General features: G+C 44.0%; 1 protein-coding gene across 2 annotated transcripts in view; it reads right to left on the bottom strand.

Annotated features, from left to right (window-relative positions):
* Positions 1-252: 252 nt before the first annotated feature.
* The window catches only part of LOC134933497 (F-box/LRR-repeat protein 3-like), a 28,328-nt gene continuing 11,971 nt past the window's right edge, over positions 253-16,609 (bottom strand). Inside the window, exons 1-6 of one of the 2 annotated variants that reach the window (XM_063928743.1) lie at positions 14,072-14,181; positions 10,306-10,401; positions 7,853-8,228; positions 6,478-6,600; positions 2,548-2,719; positions 253-2,402 (exon numbers count right to left, since the gene is read on the bottom strand). In XM_063928743.1, coding sequence (XP_063784813.1) covers positions 1,759-2,402; positions 2,548-2,719; positions 6,478-6,600; positions 7,853-8,228; positions 10,306-10,367 — 1,377 coding nt within the window. In that variant the 5' untranslated portion in view covers positions 10,368-10,401; positions 14,072-14,181 and the 3' untranslated portion in view covers positions 253-1,758. Of the gene's footprint in view, positions 2,403-2,547; positions 2,720-6,477; positions 6,601-7,852; positions 8,229-10,305; positions 10,402-14,071; positions 14,182-16,609 lie in introns of those variants that run through there. The other variant, XM_063928742.1, reaches the window with a different exon arrangement.

The raw sequence follows: 16,609 nt of genomic DNA, 5'->3' as shown, positions 1-16,609 counted from the left end.
TTGTTGTGAGCCATCTTTTCAGAGGCTCCGCTGTTATCATACTGTTAACTGGGTTCAGATCACAGGTTGTACAGTGTGATTGGTGTGGCTGGTATGAGTCTTACCCGGGATTCAAAATCCTTCCTTATTGTGTACGCTCGTCCGGGCACAGTACCTAACTGAGGCTTGGAGGAGGGTCATAGGGGGAGGAGCCAGTACACACCACCTGATCGTAAAGCTTTACTTTTTGTGCCCTGTCTCCTGCGGAGCCGCTATTCCCCATGGTCCTTTCAGGAACCCCAGCATCCACTACGGACTCCGAGAAATAGAATTATCGGTAAGTAAATTCTTATTTTTCTAATTGAATGTGTTTGTGTAACTGCTGCATCCACTATGTGCAGATACAACTCTTAATGAAGTTGATGAAAGGAAATATAAGAATTCTGAATGTTTCATAGAATAGTGCTGTTTTTGTTTTTTTATATTTCTAAATATATATTCCATTAGTAGTCTCACGGTATGTACATGAGCTGATCAACTGCCTACATGGTACTGTACATATATCAACCTTATGCCAATGTTTACTTTATCAGCATAACATGTTTGAAGCCGTGCATATAGGGTCTGAGTCATATGCAGCTCAATCCAGCCAGCTTTCACAAAGGGCGCAAGTGGTGTAGCAAACATGCGCATCTTTGCGTATATCCGAGCAATTTGGAGGGGATACGGTCATTAGGTCGACCACTGAAGGTCGACATACATTAGGTCAATATGTTAAACGGTCGACATGAGTTTTTCACTTTTTAAAAAAAAATTGGATTTTTTTCATACTTATGATTGGAACGGTAATCCGTGCCGAGCGAAGCGGTAGAGGAGCGCGGCACCTTTCCCGAAGCATGGCGAGCCATGCGAGGGGACACGTACACTAATTTGTGTTCCCCGTCACTTTACGGAGAAAATGACACTAAAAACAGTCAAAAACCTCATGTTGACCTGTCGACCTAGTACATGTTGACCTAAGGGCAATGTTGACCTTCAGTGGTCGACCTAATGATTGTTGACCTAAGTTGGATCGACCCAACGACCCATATCCATTTGGAGTTGGACAAATCTCGTCTGTTTCTCTTTGTCTGGGAAATGGGCAATTTTACGTGTCAACTGGGTGGTACAGTAGAAAATTATCTTGCGATAGTGACGTTTTGGCCAAGTTGAGCCATATTTTGAGTCGTGCATATGCCATGGTGACACCTATTTCTGACTGATCTCTTGCGCCCAGTATGGGTAGGTGTAAATGGTTATGAATAGTGATGGTGGCTGATCTTGCGGCCTGGGAACTAGGGGCGATGCAGTCGCAGAGGTCTGTGCAACTTAGACTACAGGCAGATAGCATACTGTTCCAAACCCATATGCGACCTTGTTGCTGCTTTGCGTGCCACTCAGGATTGGGCCTACAATGAACACTAAAACATTATTAAGTCCCTGCATTTTAAATAATCAGTGGGTTTTGATAATTTCTATCTCAACGCCACGCAAGTCAACATCAAATTGTGTGATTACAAACAATATAGTTACAATAACATATTACAGAATAATAAAAGTGCTTTGTAGTTGAAGCTGGGGTAGGTCTGGTCCATGTGCTCAGTAATGTCGGTGCTGAAACATGCCTTATTTGGTCTGTAAGCAGGATTCTATATGCCATAGTCATCAGCATATTGTCTGATCATTGCATAGTAAGCAAATGCAAAAAAAAAGCGTCCTGGGACATAGTCTTCTCCTAGTCTACCACGTGGGCATCATGTCAGGAAACCACATTCTTCCAAGATGTTTTGAAACTTCATAATGAATTTGCTCCAGGTTGTATTTATTGTCCGGAATGAGCACTTCCTCCATAATGGACAGCTGGGTCAGTCTCCTCCCGCACATCTTTACAAACTCAACAAATGCACTGCAGGAAACCTCGCACTCTCCGAGGCCAATGGCGGTCAAGTTCTTGCATCGATCGGCAATGCGGATCAACTCATCGTCCAAAGGCTGAAGTCCGTTTGCACAAACCACCAGTTCAACCAAACGTGGGCAATTGAGGCCTATACGGCCCAGCATCGCCTTGCTCACAGCGCGACCAAAGTAAAGGTGAGTGACTGGAGTCTCCTCTCGGAAAAATGCATCGAACTCTTCTTCGTACAGGAAAAAGTACATAACGATATTGACCTTGGGGGAGTGCTTGATAACGGCATCCCAGCTTTGCTTCTTTATGGTGTGAAAATGCGTTTGACCGGGATTTTCGCTTACGACATCGATGCGAAGGTGTTCAAGGCGGACGTGCTTCTCGGTCGAGAGAGCCAACAGTAACTCATCGCTCAAGAGATGATAATTCAGCGCTAGTTCTCGAAGTCCGTGACACTGGTCAGCCACACACAAAATTCCTAATGGCAATAAGATGTAAGGCACAATATTAGTATAATGATTTCCTGGGCCCACCTATTTTAGGTCCTACATTGCAACCTTCATGTTTGCAAAGTAAGTTTGCAATTACTTTTGATCTAAACTTTTTTTTTTTAAATGTCTTACCAGCAGGAGATACATGAGGACAGCTGCTCATCTTCAGCAGCTTCAGGGTATCGCTGTTATTTGCCACCAAGACCTTTAGCGAAGGGTCATCAACTGGGGTGTCATCGATCTTTATTGAAGACAACGACTTTGAGTTGACAAAAACTACAGTCAGCGCAGAAACGAAGTGAGACTGCAAAAAAAGAAAAAGATTCTTAGTTATTATACACATTAAATGGAAAACTATAAAATATATTAAATACGTATGGTCAGACTTAACTACTAAAGCAAAATATCAGGGACTATAGATCGCTCGTTATGGATAGAAGGTGTTATGGACCTAATACCACTAAGTGCCATGCACCCATTCATAAACACTCAACCTACAACAGCCAAACATAAACCAACTGTAACGCACACACCTCTAAATACCAGCCATCAATCAGTCTACAAGTCGGTCATGACCCTTTCTGTTTTCAAATCCATGCTCTACCGATTTTTCAACATGACCTACTCCACCTTTACCCAAACCAACTACTTATTTTCATTGATTGATGCCTAACAACTTACTTCACATCATATAACTAAATAAGTCCAGGTGAATGCAATATTAAATAAAACGTAAGTCCAGGAGCATAGCATTTTGTACCTGCTATTGGGTCTGCATCTCAACCAAAGCTGCAGGCACAATTAGCAATGCCACCCTATTTATAGGACTACGCCAGTAAGGATCGCAAGTCCAGTGGCTTGGTTTTCATTGAGACAATGACTATGGCCTACTAATGGCAGTTGATGAGTGACCTATGTGTAGTGGGAGTACTGGCAGTGGGAGTACTGGAGTACTGGCAGTCCATAGTCATGGTCTCCATTAGCAGAGTAACCATGGGTTTTCCCTCCATGCAGTCTTCAGAGGGACACTTGTAGAAAGTCTACACCCTCATGCAACTATACGTATGATAGTCACAATGCCAGAGTTGCTAAAAGGAGGTCTGTGCTATGAGGGTTTTTAGTTTGATGGCTCTTGGAATTCATAGAGTTAACTCTCATATCTATGCATTATTTGCTCCCATTCATGCAGACCATTATGAAATAAATATTCAAAGTGGGTGAGAACAGATAGATTGTGTTAGTAATATGGAGTAGATTTACTAAAACTGAATGTGATACTCTTAGCAACCAAACAACCAGATTCTAGCTATCAGTTTCTTGAACACACTATCCAAATGATAGCTAGAATCTGATTGGTTGCTATGAGCAACACCTCCACTTTTTCTTTTTCAGAAGTTTTAGTAAAACTAACCCCATGTCGTTGATACCATTAGCTCTCTTAGCTCGTTGCTTAAGGGGCCTACACACTCAGCGATGCTTGCAATTTTGCCGATGATCGATCTAAATGCAGATCAATCATCGTCCAAATTGACTTGCATTGCGAAGCGATGGAGAACCAATGATGAACAACCGCAGGGCTGCACATCATTCATCGTTGGTGCATACACACTGAGCGATATGAATGATTTCTCGTTCATTACTAAACACGATCGTTCATATCGTCCGCACACATCTGCAAGTGTGTAGGGCGCGTTATTTAATTTCAGAAAATATTTTGGTTTCATATAAGAATTACCGTATCTGCTTTTTTATAAACCAAAATTGTTTCTGTGACATCGCCATGTGCTGTAAGGGTGTATGTGGCACTCCAGGTAGGTGGAGTACAGTAAAGGAGAAATCGAGTATTACCCACGCGTCAAAAAAAGAAGAGGAACAAGACCGGAGCCTATGAAAGCATTCCTGGAGAGAGGATTTGAGGAGCAGAGGGAGACTGATGGCTGCGATGGCAATCTGATCCTGCATCTACGGACGCAGCACTTGGATCTGCGATGCCGGCAGGAGCCGTCTTTATTTTTCAGACGCCTCCTGCACACTAGTACAAAGACTCCGCAACTGTGCAATACCGTACTATAAATCAGGCCCAATGAGAGACGAGACGGTGTATATATAACATGCATTAGGTATTCAGGTACTATGTTTAGCTACAATGTAAATAAAGACTAGTTTATTCATATCAGACTGTGTACAAGGGCTGATTCCCCCTATATTCCCCCATTGTCACTTTATTACCCTGAGAAGTGAGTCTAATTTATTTTCAAGTGGGACTCAAAAAATGAGTACCTCTGACATCGGCTAACGGGCTTAAACATTTTCCTAGACACCTACAGATTTGCAATAGTAAGGATAAGCTCTGGCAGCAGCTCTGATTGCTTCGTATCTATATAGAAGATAAGAAAACTGTGACATATGGGGGAGCTTTATCAAATCTTGGAGAGAGATAAAATTCCAACCAATCGGTTTGTAACTCACTTCACAGGCTGTGCTTGAAAAATAACAGAAGCTGATGCGTTATCTCCACTTTATCTCTCTCTCTGAAGTGATAAATCTCCCCTATGGTATCTTAACAACCTGATTGATAAGTGATACTTATCCCTACTTTTTACAGTGGTTTGGTATCAGAACTTACTGATACATCAGTCGTGTGATACCCACTTGTGACTACTAGAGGAACAAAAACCCCAAGAGGTTGGTATTGAAAGAGAAGGGTAGGACATAAAAACACATTTAAGGGGGGTACTCACGGAGCGATCGCTGCTTAAAATCTAAAGGCCAGTACTCACTGGCCGATGTAGGAGAGATGTGTGCTGAGCGAACCGCTCAGCACACATCTCTCCCGGCGCTCAGCACAGCGCGATCTGTGCTGAGCGTGCGGGGGGAGGCGCTCACTTCACCCAGCGGGTGAAGTGAGCGACCCGCTAGATTGGCCTGCATGCAGGCCAATCTAGCAGCAGCGATAGCGATGCACGGGGCTGCGGATCGCTATCGCTGAGGGGGCTACACACGGAGCGATCGTGCTTAAAATCTAAGCAATCTAGTCAGATTGCTTAGATTTTAAGCAGCGATCGCTCCGTGAGTACCCCCCTTAAGCAATCTGACTAGATTGCTTAGATTTTAAGCACGATCGCTCCGTGTGTAGCCCCCTCAGCGATAGCGATGCGCAGCCCCGTGCATCGCTATCGCTGCTGCTAGATTGGCCTGCATGCAGGCCAATCTAGCGGGTCGCTCACTTCACCCGCTGGGTGAAGTGAGCGCCCCCCCCCCCCCCCCGTCTCCCCCCGCACGCTCAGCACAGATCGCGCTGTGCTGAGCGCCGGGAGAGATGTGTGCTGAGCGGTTCACTCAGCACACATCTCTCTGACATCGGCCAGTGAGTACTGGCCTTTAATCCACCATCTGAAACTGTTCAACACCTGTTAACTAGAAACACACAGTGATACAGAGGGGCAGTGCACTCCAGTTTTTAAATGCCATTATATTTTATCTAAATCAGTGTATTTCTTTACTATTTTCATTAGTTTAGGATAATCTAGGCACCAGTATGCTTTAAAGATGTTAGAATTAATATTTTACATTTCTATATGGTCTCTAGAGTCACAGCAAGTCTGTATGAAGTCACTATTTTCGTGGGAACCTCATGTCCACTTGTTTATAGCCAATTGTCTATGAGCTTACAAAGATACCACCCATGATAGCCATACATACATCCTTTTTAAACATGGTCACCGTCTGAGACTTTAATGTGATTTTTCATGTTACTAATGAACAGCAGTGTTAATGTTACCATTTGTAAGGGCACATTATATAACGTAAATCTAGTTTTGATAATAGATTATGGGGCACATTCAATAAATTGTGAAGTTCCGGCAGAACAAAGTGTTGAGGAGCTGCTGTGCCACTTCTGGGATATGCAGCAGGTTAGATCCTCACTTGCACCTCTAAGTAATATCCTGAGATCTGATGGAACCTCACAGCTAATTGAATCTGCCCTCAATGGATTCATTCACTGTGGAAGCAAATCTTGGCAAGAATACAAAGGACGGTATTTTATCTTATTAGTGTTACCTTAGAAACATTCATGAAACTGGGCTTTGCCGTTGATATCAGACCAAGCGTTTTGATGGAGCAGTTCACAAGCTGAGATAGGATATCACACGCGGCCTCTGCTGACTCTGTACAGCTATCAACCTGAAAAATGAAGAGCAGGTTTACCAAGTGCCAGTCCAGTACCCTTCATAACCTGTCCTGCATTATCTTATAATGAAACTGTCACCAGGGGGCGGCACATTTGTCATTTGAAATAAACTATATAACGGACAAAGCATAAGTTTAAAAAAACATACGTGTAACAGGGGTCCCCAATGTATCAAAGGGGTCTATTCATGAAGCAGTAAAAAGTGTGGAGAAGTGAGCCAGTGGAGACGTTGATCATGGCAACCAATCAGCATTGAAGTAACATTTATAATTTGCATACTATACAATTGTATGGCGCAAGTGATTGATTGCCATGGGCAACCTCTCCACAGACTCACTTCTCTACTCTTTTCACTGCTTCATGAATAAACCCCATAATCATTAATTGTTACGCCATTTGAGCTCATGTGTTACCTATGATTCTGGACATGTCAATCTCACGTCTGTACTAGTATACAGTATTGAAACTTAAATTATGTGGAATTATTCTGGGATTGGGTGAAAGCTGAAATGTTCTGGACTCCGGAATGACGGACCGGATAAGCTCCCTGCAGCGACCTGTGCCGCTATGAAGCTGTCCCCGTGTATGACACATAGCAAATGGTGCGGTGATACTCACTTGGGCAGAGATAATGGGAGCAGCACCGCCGGAACAGTCTGGAACACTTCGCTACAGCAAATGTTGCCACTGTGGAGTTCTCTGCCCGTCCTAAAGTATGTGACAGCTGTCACACAGCAAGCGGTTCCGGGGATTTGTGCACAGAAAGCTCCACAGCGGCCGAGGTCACTGCAGGTAGCTGGTCCGGTCTGGCGTTCCGGAGAACGGACTGTTCTGGCTTTTACCTAATCTGCTCTTGGATACAGCAAGTTATTGTTTTTATGCAAAATGGTATTAAGTAACCAGGACTGTAGTAGGGTACATCTGCGCACTGGGCCAGCCATGGCGTCCCCTGCACATGCAATGTCATGGCATCACAGAATAGGGCGCACTGGGTGGCAATTCAGGCTGCAGGGTGCCGGTCCAGGCTGCGATGGTGCAGCACTGCATGCCTTCAGTCCTGGACGGAAGTACCATTCTCACACCCATAGTTACGACCCTGTAAGTAATTCTACCTTTGCAACAAAACACAATGGTTTGCAGGCCATATAAATTATGTGGAATAATTGTATTATTACTGTTACTCTTATTCTTTTTTCTTTATTGCTTTTGAGTTGAAAATGAAACACGTGAAGTCGCACACTGTACCTTGAAACTAACATACTGAAGATGGTTCGCATGTTTTTTAATGATTTGCTGAATCAGGTCAGGGTGCGTAGACTTCAAGTATGAAGTATCCGGCTGATTAAGCTCAAACTCAAACTTTCTCCATAGCTCCGGGATATGAAAGACTTCATTCCAGCGGCGGCAGACCGATGACGCCCGAGCCCTGTCCACAAGCGGGAGGTACTGGAAAATATGCAACACTACATGGTGCGGCAGGCTCCCCCAGTCCAACATGCAGGACTGCATTTGAGATTTGTACACTTTAGGTGATTGATTATCCTTTTTTTGTTTCTTTGGCCTCTGTGGTCCTTCGACAACCTGACTATCAATGGTAACAGTTAGTCTTCCTCGTTTCATTCTGGAAAATACAAAAATAATATGCATTAAGGTCGGTCTTGCAGGCAGTATTCCCACATTTTAGTGACCGAGGGAACGATGTATCAAACCTTCTAAAGAGGACAAGCGAAGTTGTTGTCCAATCAGATGATAGCTACCATTTATTCAGTGCATGGTATACGTTGACAGCTAGAATCTGATTGGGTGCAGTTTTTAAGGCAAAAACATGGCTGGTTAGTTGCCCGTTGGTTGCTCAGGGAAAAAGTAACCATGTTCCAAATCAGTGGTTCTCAAACTCGTTTTTCAGGTCACCCAGCAGATGCACAAGTGTAGCCATTACTCACACATTTTAAAAGATCCACAGGTGGAGAAGTTCTGGTGGACACTCTGAGGAAGCTTAGGCTTACTCAGATGAACGATGGCTGCAGCGCTCGGACCTGCAATGCCAGCAGAAGACGTATTTTTTTCTTCAAATGCCTTCTGCAGCATTAACATTTTTGCATCGCTGCGGCATCCAAAGACGCCGCAGCAATGCAAATGCATCCATCTTAGATTCACCCCTTCTGTGAGGAGACCTGGAAAACACGAACTGATCGGGATCCTGGGGGCAGAGTTTGAGAACCTGTGCTCTAAATCAAAGCTGTCAGCCATTTTGAAGTCATATTTTTAAGTAAAGTAAGAAGGGTTTGGAAAGGGCAAAACCATCTCAATATTTAAAAAAAAAAAAAGGGAAAACATTTTTATTATGGCAGCTTCTTGAGAATTGTGCTGTGATGCTTTATAACTATGTTCTGCACATTAGATATACTAAGCCTTGGAGAGTGATAAAGTGGCGAGAGATAAAGTACCAGACAATCTATCCCGCCATGTTACAAGCTGGGTTTGTAAAAATGACAGTTAGGAGCTGATTGGCTGGTACTTTATTTCTCTCCACTTTATCAGTCTCCAAGGCTTAGTATGTCTGCCCCGTAGTGAATAATGTATGTGTTTATATTTTTACGAAATTATTTTGGTGGATGTGGTATTTAAGCCTGATGTCCTGTTAAACCCAGAGGTTCTGATGAATGGAGCCCCATTTCTTGTGTCTGTGCATATTGCCTTAAGGGTTTGGTGTTGTGGGGATGATGAGTGACATCCAATTTTCAATGAGCCAATGAGGGATAAGAGAACTGCTACCAGGTGGGCGCAGTGGTAAATGTTTATTTAAGAGAGGCTCAGCAGTGGTTGGGGCTCTTTGTTCCTGATCTTTTTGACAACCACCTTCTTAACAGGACAAGTGAAGAATTTTTTCAGCTCCAAACTATATTTTAAATATATGGGCTGAGGAAGGGAAGGGGGCTAAGACTTCACATCCTAATTCTAATCATAATAAGAGGTACTACCATGCTGAGACTTTTAGTGACACAAAGAAAAAAATGAAAAATGCAGACGCACACTCTAAGCACTAAGAACGCTGGGAATTATAATAAACGCTGCAATTTAATATAATTGAGGTTCTTAACATAATTGTTGGCCAAAAATATGGGCCTACTGTACCTACCATGGCCAAGTGACCTTATCAGGTGGGTCCCTAACATTCCTAAGGTTGAAGTCCAGAACATAGGACCCCCTGTGTCAGCACAGCCCAACCGCACCAAGGCAGTAGTAAGAAGTAGAAGTTGTTCTGATTACCAGTGTTCCTATTGCTTAAAGTGTGCACCTGCATTTTTTTCTATATTCTATAAATTGACAGCTAGAATCTGGTTGGTTGGTTGGTTGGTTGGTTGGTTGGTTGGTTGGTTGGTTGGTTGGTTGGTTGGTTGATTGATTGATATGGCCAACTTCTCCATCTTTCCTCTTTAGAAAATCTAATTAATTTCCCCTGGGGAAATTAAACAGCACAACCACACAAAAATGCATATTCTTTCATAATAAAGCACACTGCAGTTATTTCATTACATTTCTAGTTCCAGAATATATTCACACCTCCAATTCAACGTTCATTTTGCTTTAAACTACAAAGAGAGTAACATAAGTAAAGCTTAGCTTAACAGGTATGACTGCAAGCTATCTTTCTAGCGTAAGAAGTGTTCTTCCATAAGGGGAAACAAATTTCTTACCTAAAAAACGCTTCCAAGTTATAGCTTGTACTTGATGTATGGACTGAGTTAGCCGCTGCCATGGGGCTTTCACCAGCATCCGTCCACTTTGACTTCCTGTCTCAGCGGAATACCATAAAAATAAACCCGTCAGAAAATTTCATAAAGACACTTACATTTAACACAGACCAGCACTGGTGCAGTATTACTATTAAATGCAATGTACAGAAATTCACATGAAAGCCGACAGAGAAAGATCTGGCGCCAGTATCTGGAAATTATAAAATTCAGACCATTTGAAAATAAAAATGTTTTGATCATTTTTTAATTTTTTTTGTGTTCATTTTCATGTCATAATTTTACAAACATTTCCAATGAGCTGGATTTACTAACGGAACACTCAGATGCAGAAACCCGTAGCAATCCCTGGATTTACTAACGGAACACTCAGATGCAGAAACCCGTAGCAATCTATAGCAAACAAACATTTGTTTTCATTGTTTAATATGGGTTGATAAAATCTTTGGGGGGGTTTTGCATTTTTTTCACTTGTTAGTAAATCCACCCTAATCCTTCTATAAGAAAGCATTCTGGTAGGAAATACAGAGACTTATTTCATGTGCATTTGTTGCATACCTCCCAACATCGCAGGTGTCCGAAGTGGGACGGTGTGCCAGCAACCACTAGATGGCACCTGACGGACCAAATAAAGTGTTTCTCCATTTCGGCGCGCACAGCCGCCGACGCTGACATTACTGTTATGTTGTTCCGTCATTTTGACGGGCTGGTAAGTGTAACTAGTATAGTAATAATCTCCTACAACTTGTTAACACCCTCAGCCAGCACCCCTCCACACTCACCTATAGATTCCCATCATGAGTTGGGGGGAGGGGAGGGGGGGGCAAGCTGCTGGTTCTGACAGGAGGGAACAGGTAGCCCCCCTACTCCACTCCGTAACCATGGGGAATTGGGGAAAGAAATGAGAGACTGACGGGCATAGAGAGGTTTGGGGAACAGAGATGAGAGACAATGACATTAGAGACAGAGGGAGATAAGGGGAGGGGTCAGAAAGGAGACAGAAACTGGGAAGCAGGGGCGGACTGGGACTAAAAATAGGCCCTGGCATTTTTGAAGAACACAGGCCCACCTCGGTGACTCCTCCCCTTACTATTCCTGACTCCTCCTACTTCTTAGTCTATGCTCTTACAAATATAATTAATAATATAACAACATACAAGCGTACATCATACACACAACCGGTGGTTGAAGTGGAAATTTTGAAGTGGGGTATGGAAAAGTTAAGGTTGTAACTAAGCGCGCGCGCTCCGGAAAAGGGGGTGTGGCCACTCAAAAGGGGGCGTGTCCTTCAGTGTAGTTTACCACACCATATACCCCTTATACACATTATGCACCACAATAGTAGGACCCCTTATACTATCTAGTACTGGGGCCTCTTTCACATTATACCACACAGTATGAGCCGAAATTCACATTATAGCACACGGAATGAGCCGAAATAATGGTGGTACCCCAGGTGTAAGCACACCATTGTTCTGGTCCATATTTCTAACAGAGTGTCTTCGAGTAGCTACTGCATGTGGCTGAAAGTCACTTTCCCCCTGTAAGAGTTACCCTGTGGTGGCATATAATCATTTGAACAGTTAATCAGTCCTCTGAAACATAGGGGAATTGTCTGTGCCCCTGGTCTATTGACCTGCAGTGTGTTCAGAGGTTATAATGCATCTCTAAATAGGGATTATTCCCTATGGAGTTAGGAAGGTTTGCACAAAAGTGTAGGGGATGGACCATGTGCCAGTACCCTCATCCTACTGCTACACATGGTCATATACAGTATATACAACATAAGCATGATACTGTATATAGGCACGTTATGATGAAAACATATGCACACATAAATAATTTTGTGCAATCTAAAATGTACAGTTTGCAATAGCAATACTCATAACATTGTGGTACTGGGGCCCTACCAGCAAAGGGCATCAAAACTATAAAGAAAGCGTGGCAGTACCTGCCCATGGAATGAGTAGGGAAAAAGCTGTGCACAGTGCACCTAACCCGGGTGAGCAAAGGAGCAGGAAACGGTGTACGTGCTGCTGCAGTCGGAAACTCGGATGAGCGCAGGCAGCATGTGCGGAAGCGTCTAAAAATGCTTGTCCCGCCCGCGCCTTTCACTCTCGGGCCACCTTGGTCGCGTCATGACGCAGCGCGTCATGACGTCCCTGTGCAAATGATGTGCCGTACACTATGCGCTCCCCCCGCCCACGCTGCTCATACTCGCGCCGTCCACTGTGCGCTCAATTCCCCCCGCCCACGCTGCTCATACTCACTGCTCGGGCGCGCGGCGCGTCATGACGCCACTATGCAAATGACGCGGCCGCTGAGCACAGTGAGACGGTGCGGCTGGCCCACAAATGAATGCACAAATCAGCCCACCTGGCCATCGGCCCTTCTGGCATGTGCCAGATGGCCAGTCCGGCCCTGCTGGGAACTGAGGGGGACAGAAGTGAAAGGAAAAGGGAATGAGTGGGACAGAATTGAAAGAAAAGGAGGAGTGAGGGGAATAGACATGAAAGACAGAGAAGGGGGCAGATCAGATGTAGTCAAAAGTTTGACAACACAATCTTGACAGTTAACTGAGTCGCACCCGGGACTTGTACACGGGTCCTTTCAGACTGGCGGCGCCAACCCGGCAAATTGCCAGGTTGGTGACATCAGCGGTGACGTGTGCCGAGGTGGCGCCTGGAGATCACATCATGTTTAAGTGCCGCCTGTCCCTCTAACGCGCCTCTCCCTATAGTGAGAACGGGTCCCGGGTCGCATTGACCTGGCAACCCGTTCACACTGCACCTAACCCGGTAATAACCCGGGATAGGGATGGCCATCGATATTACCATTGATGGATAACCTTGATGGTGTAACCCTGCATTAATGTAACATGAACTGCGGACCAATCAGAGCCTGGGGGCAGGGTTTCGGGGGTGTCGTTTTGTGCCCTGACTCTTAGAGGTGAAAAAAATAAAAATTCTGTAGCACTAAAACATCGATGGTGGGAAACCATCTGGTTCTCCCCCACTGATGGTAAAAGAATTCGACATTGGTCATAGACCATCGTTGATTTCTAATCATCGATGGTCAGTGGCCATCCCTAACCCGGGAATAGCCCTGCTTTATTCCTTTGTTGAAATACCGTGTCACGCGACTTGTGAATTCGGGACTTACCCCTTCACAGCGCACATTGACCTGACGATATACCGGGTTATTTGTGCAGTGTGAAAGGGGTATTATGATGTCAACATTGCTGTATATAATAGCTGCCGGTGCCCCGCCGAGGGTCAGGACCGGCCATAAGAAAATATTTTCCAAGGTGGGAGTGAAACTTGAGTAAATGTAACTTTAGCTTAATTGACCTAAACATATACATATATTCTTTTAAATGTAAGGGGAAGTAGTTGTTTATTTAATCAATTCATGAAAAAAAGCACAATCCTATATGGCAAATGAAATGCTTAGAAAGACCCTGTTACTTAATAATAATAATAATAATAATAATAAAATTAAGGACACTATAAATAAAAGAAGTAGGTCTTCTAGCTATTAATGTATTTTTCCATCCCAGTAGGTTTCTCTATTAAAATAAAAGGTAATCTTTTCTAAATTAGACCCCAGTGTCCCAATTAGAGATGAGTGAGGCATTGTGCGACAACAAAAGGAAATTGTAAGAAGCCGCACAAGTACAAAAAGTGAATCATGACCTCGACCTAATTACCGAGACACGACGTTCGCTTGTATCCAAGGCCGGGAGTCTGAACCAGTTACTCATCGTGTTCACTGAAACCCTTTTATTTTCTCTCACAAGCAGAAAATGAATTCAAACTTGTTGTTACGAAGTCATATCCATTTTTGCCTCTTCACCTCCTACAAATGAAATGCTTTATTAGTCATTTGGGGCAGTTACGTCAGTAGAAGTATGATAAAAAAGTGGGAGATGTACTAAACATTCTAAAGAGAACAGCTGGAGAAGTTGCCAATAGCAACCAATCAGATTCTAAGGGGGATATTCAATTGTTTGAAAATTCAGTTGGGTGTCTGTTTTTTCCTATCTAATAGACAGGAAAAAACAGACACCCAACTGACTTTTCTAACATTTGAATTCCCCCCTAACTCTCATAGACTGTACTTGATAACTGTTGGTTTTGTTTGTGATTTTTCTCCTGTGCAAAAAAATAAGGGAAAATGGCCGTCGCGCCATTTTCACAGTGATTTGTGCAGCGCTGCCAACGTGAAGTGCAGACGTAAAAACAAAGGATGGATCAGAGGCAGTTACTGTATATGAATGGGTTGTGGATCATTGGATCGACAGAGTGGAAAAAAGGACCAATGGAGAAGTTGCCCGTATCAACCAATCAGCTTTGAGGTAACATTTATCTAGTACATTCTATACATGATCAGTAGAAGATGCTATGAGTAGGCTTACCATACTATCCCTTTAAACCGGGACACTCATGAATTACACAGGTTCTGTGGCTGGCTGGCTTCAAGTCTGTATTTCACCTGGTTTAAATCAGCCACAGAACCTGTGTAATCCATGAGTGTCCTGGTTTAAAGGGACAGTATGGTAAGCTAGCAATGAACAACTTTCCCAATGACCCACTTCTCCACTCTGTACACTCTGCTTGATACATCCACCTCCTCTGTTGTGTTATACTGTACTTAGGGGCTGATGCAAAGTCGGTTGAACCATCACTATCCCATACCTCCCAACTGTCCCACTTTCAGCAGGACAGTCCCTTTTATATAGGACTGTCCCACTGTCCTACCCACGGGCCGCACTGTCCCATGAGTGGGGGGGTGAGGAGTTGGAGAGAGCACACACTACTGTTCTGCATAGCAAACCATAGGGTAAGTAGCAGGAGAATAGAATATTCACAGTGCCGGGAGAGCCTGTGGGCAGGAGCTGCACCAGGGCTGAATGCAAGGTATACTTGCCTACCCTCCTGGAATGTCCAGGAGGCTCCTGAATATCGTATAGCAGGGCGGAGCCATGATGACTCGATCATGATGTCACGCCCCCAGACTGCCCACTTCCCAGTTGGTCACACCCCCGGACAGCCCACCTTGCCTCCTGGCCATGCCCCCAGACAGCCCATCTTGCCACCGTCCACGCCTCCATGCACCCATGTAGGCAAGTATGATGCAAGGCTACAACTGCGTGCGTCTGTCTTCAGTCTGTTGTAGAAGTGGGTAAGGTACTACAATAACCGTACTTTCATTAAAAAACAATTCAGGCTCTGTCCACTATGCTATTTATGTCAAAGTCAGGGACTCATTTATCAACGAGTGATAAAACTCATTGTGAATGATAAAACTCTTTGCGTATGGTGAATGGTGCTCCAGCCAAACAGCTCCTGTCAGGTTTTCAGCTTCTAACAGTCATATGTTAGCAAAACAAAATGACAGGAGCTGATTAGCTGGAGTTTTATCACTCACAATTAGTTTTATCACTCGTTGATAAATAGGCCCCTTAATTCTAACCAGTGACTATGGGTCTATTTGCTAAGCCTTGGATGGAGATAAAGTGGACGGACATAAAGAACCAGCCAATCAGCTCCTAACTGTCATTTTTCAAACACAGCCTGTGACCTGGCAGTTAGGAGCTGATTGGCTGGCACTTTATCTCCATCCAAGGCTTTAGTAAATAGACCCCTTAGACTAAATAACTTCCCTGCTATAGTATGTAGCAGCCATAGTAACTGCACCTTGGCACCAGTATTCGGCCTCATGCCTTAGGGCTGTATAATTCTAGTCCTCTCTCTGTGAGTGTGGAAGGAGCCGCATAACCTGTTTATCAGTTATAGGATACTTGCCAAACTTGAACGACTGTAGCAAGAATTCATAATTAGTGTAGGAAATATCCTGTATCCTGTATACAAGACGTTAGTCACACTTAATTGGGGAGGTCTCCCTGATTCCCTGGATAGCAGGGAACCTCGCAGATCACTTCCCCAGGTCTCTGTGAATCACATTATCATGAGGTGCTTTATTTTAAGGATGGCCATCAGAGGGTTAACCTTCAACGGTCATTATTGATGGTGCCATTGGTGGTTAACCTCAATGGTATAAATCCATCTACAAGAGAACCATCGATGGTTTCACCCACTGATGGTCATCCCTGCTTTACTATTCACTGGCATGCGGGCCAAACAGTCTGGGGGCAGGGCTTTGTGAGTGCATTGGGGCAGAGCTAGGCTCCATGTCTGGCACCTTGTAGGGGAAAGGAATTGGGTGGTTCTGTATTATCGACTGC

Source organism: Pseudophryne corroboree, chromosome 6 (assembly GCF_028390025.1).
Source record: "Pseudophryne corroboree isolate aPseCor3 chromosome 6, aPseCor3.hap2, whole genome shotgun sequence".
Lineage (NCBI taxonomy): Eukaryota > Metazoa > Chordata > Amphibia > Anura > Myobatrachidae > Pseudophryne > Pseudophryne corroboree.
The sequence above is the reverse complement of the archived record's forward strand: the minus strand, read 5'-3'. Positions and strand labels throughout refer to the sequence as shown.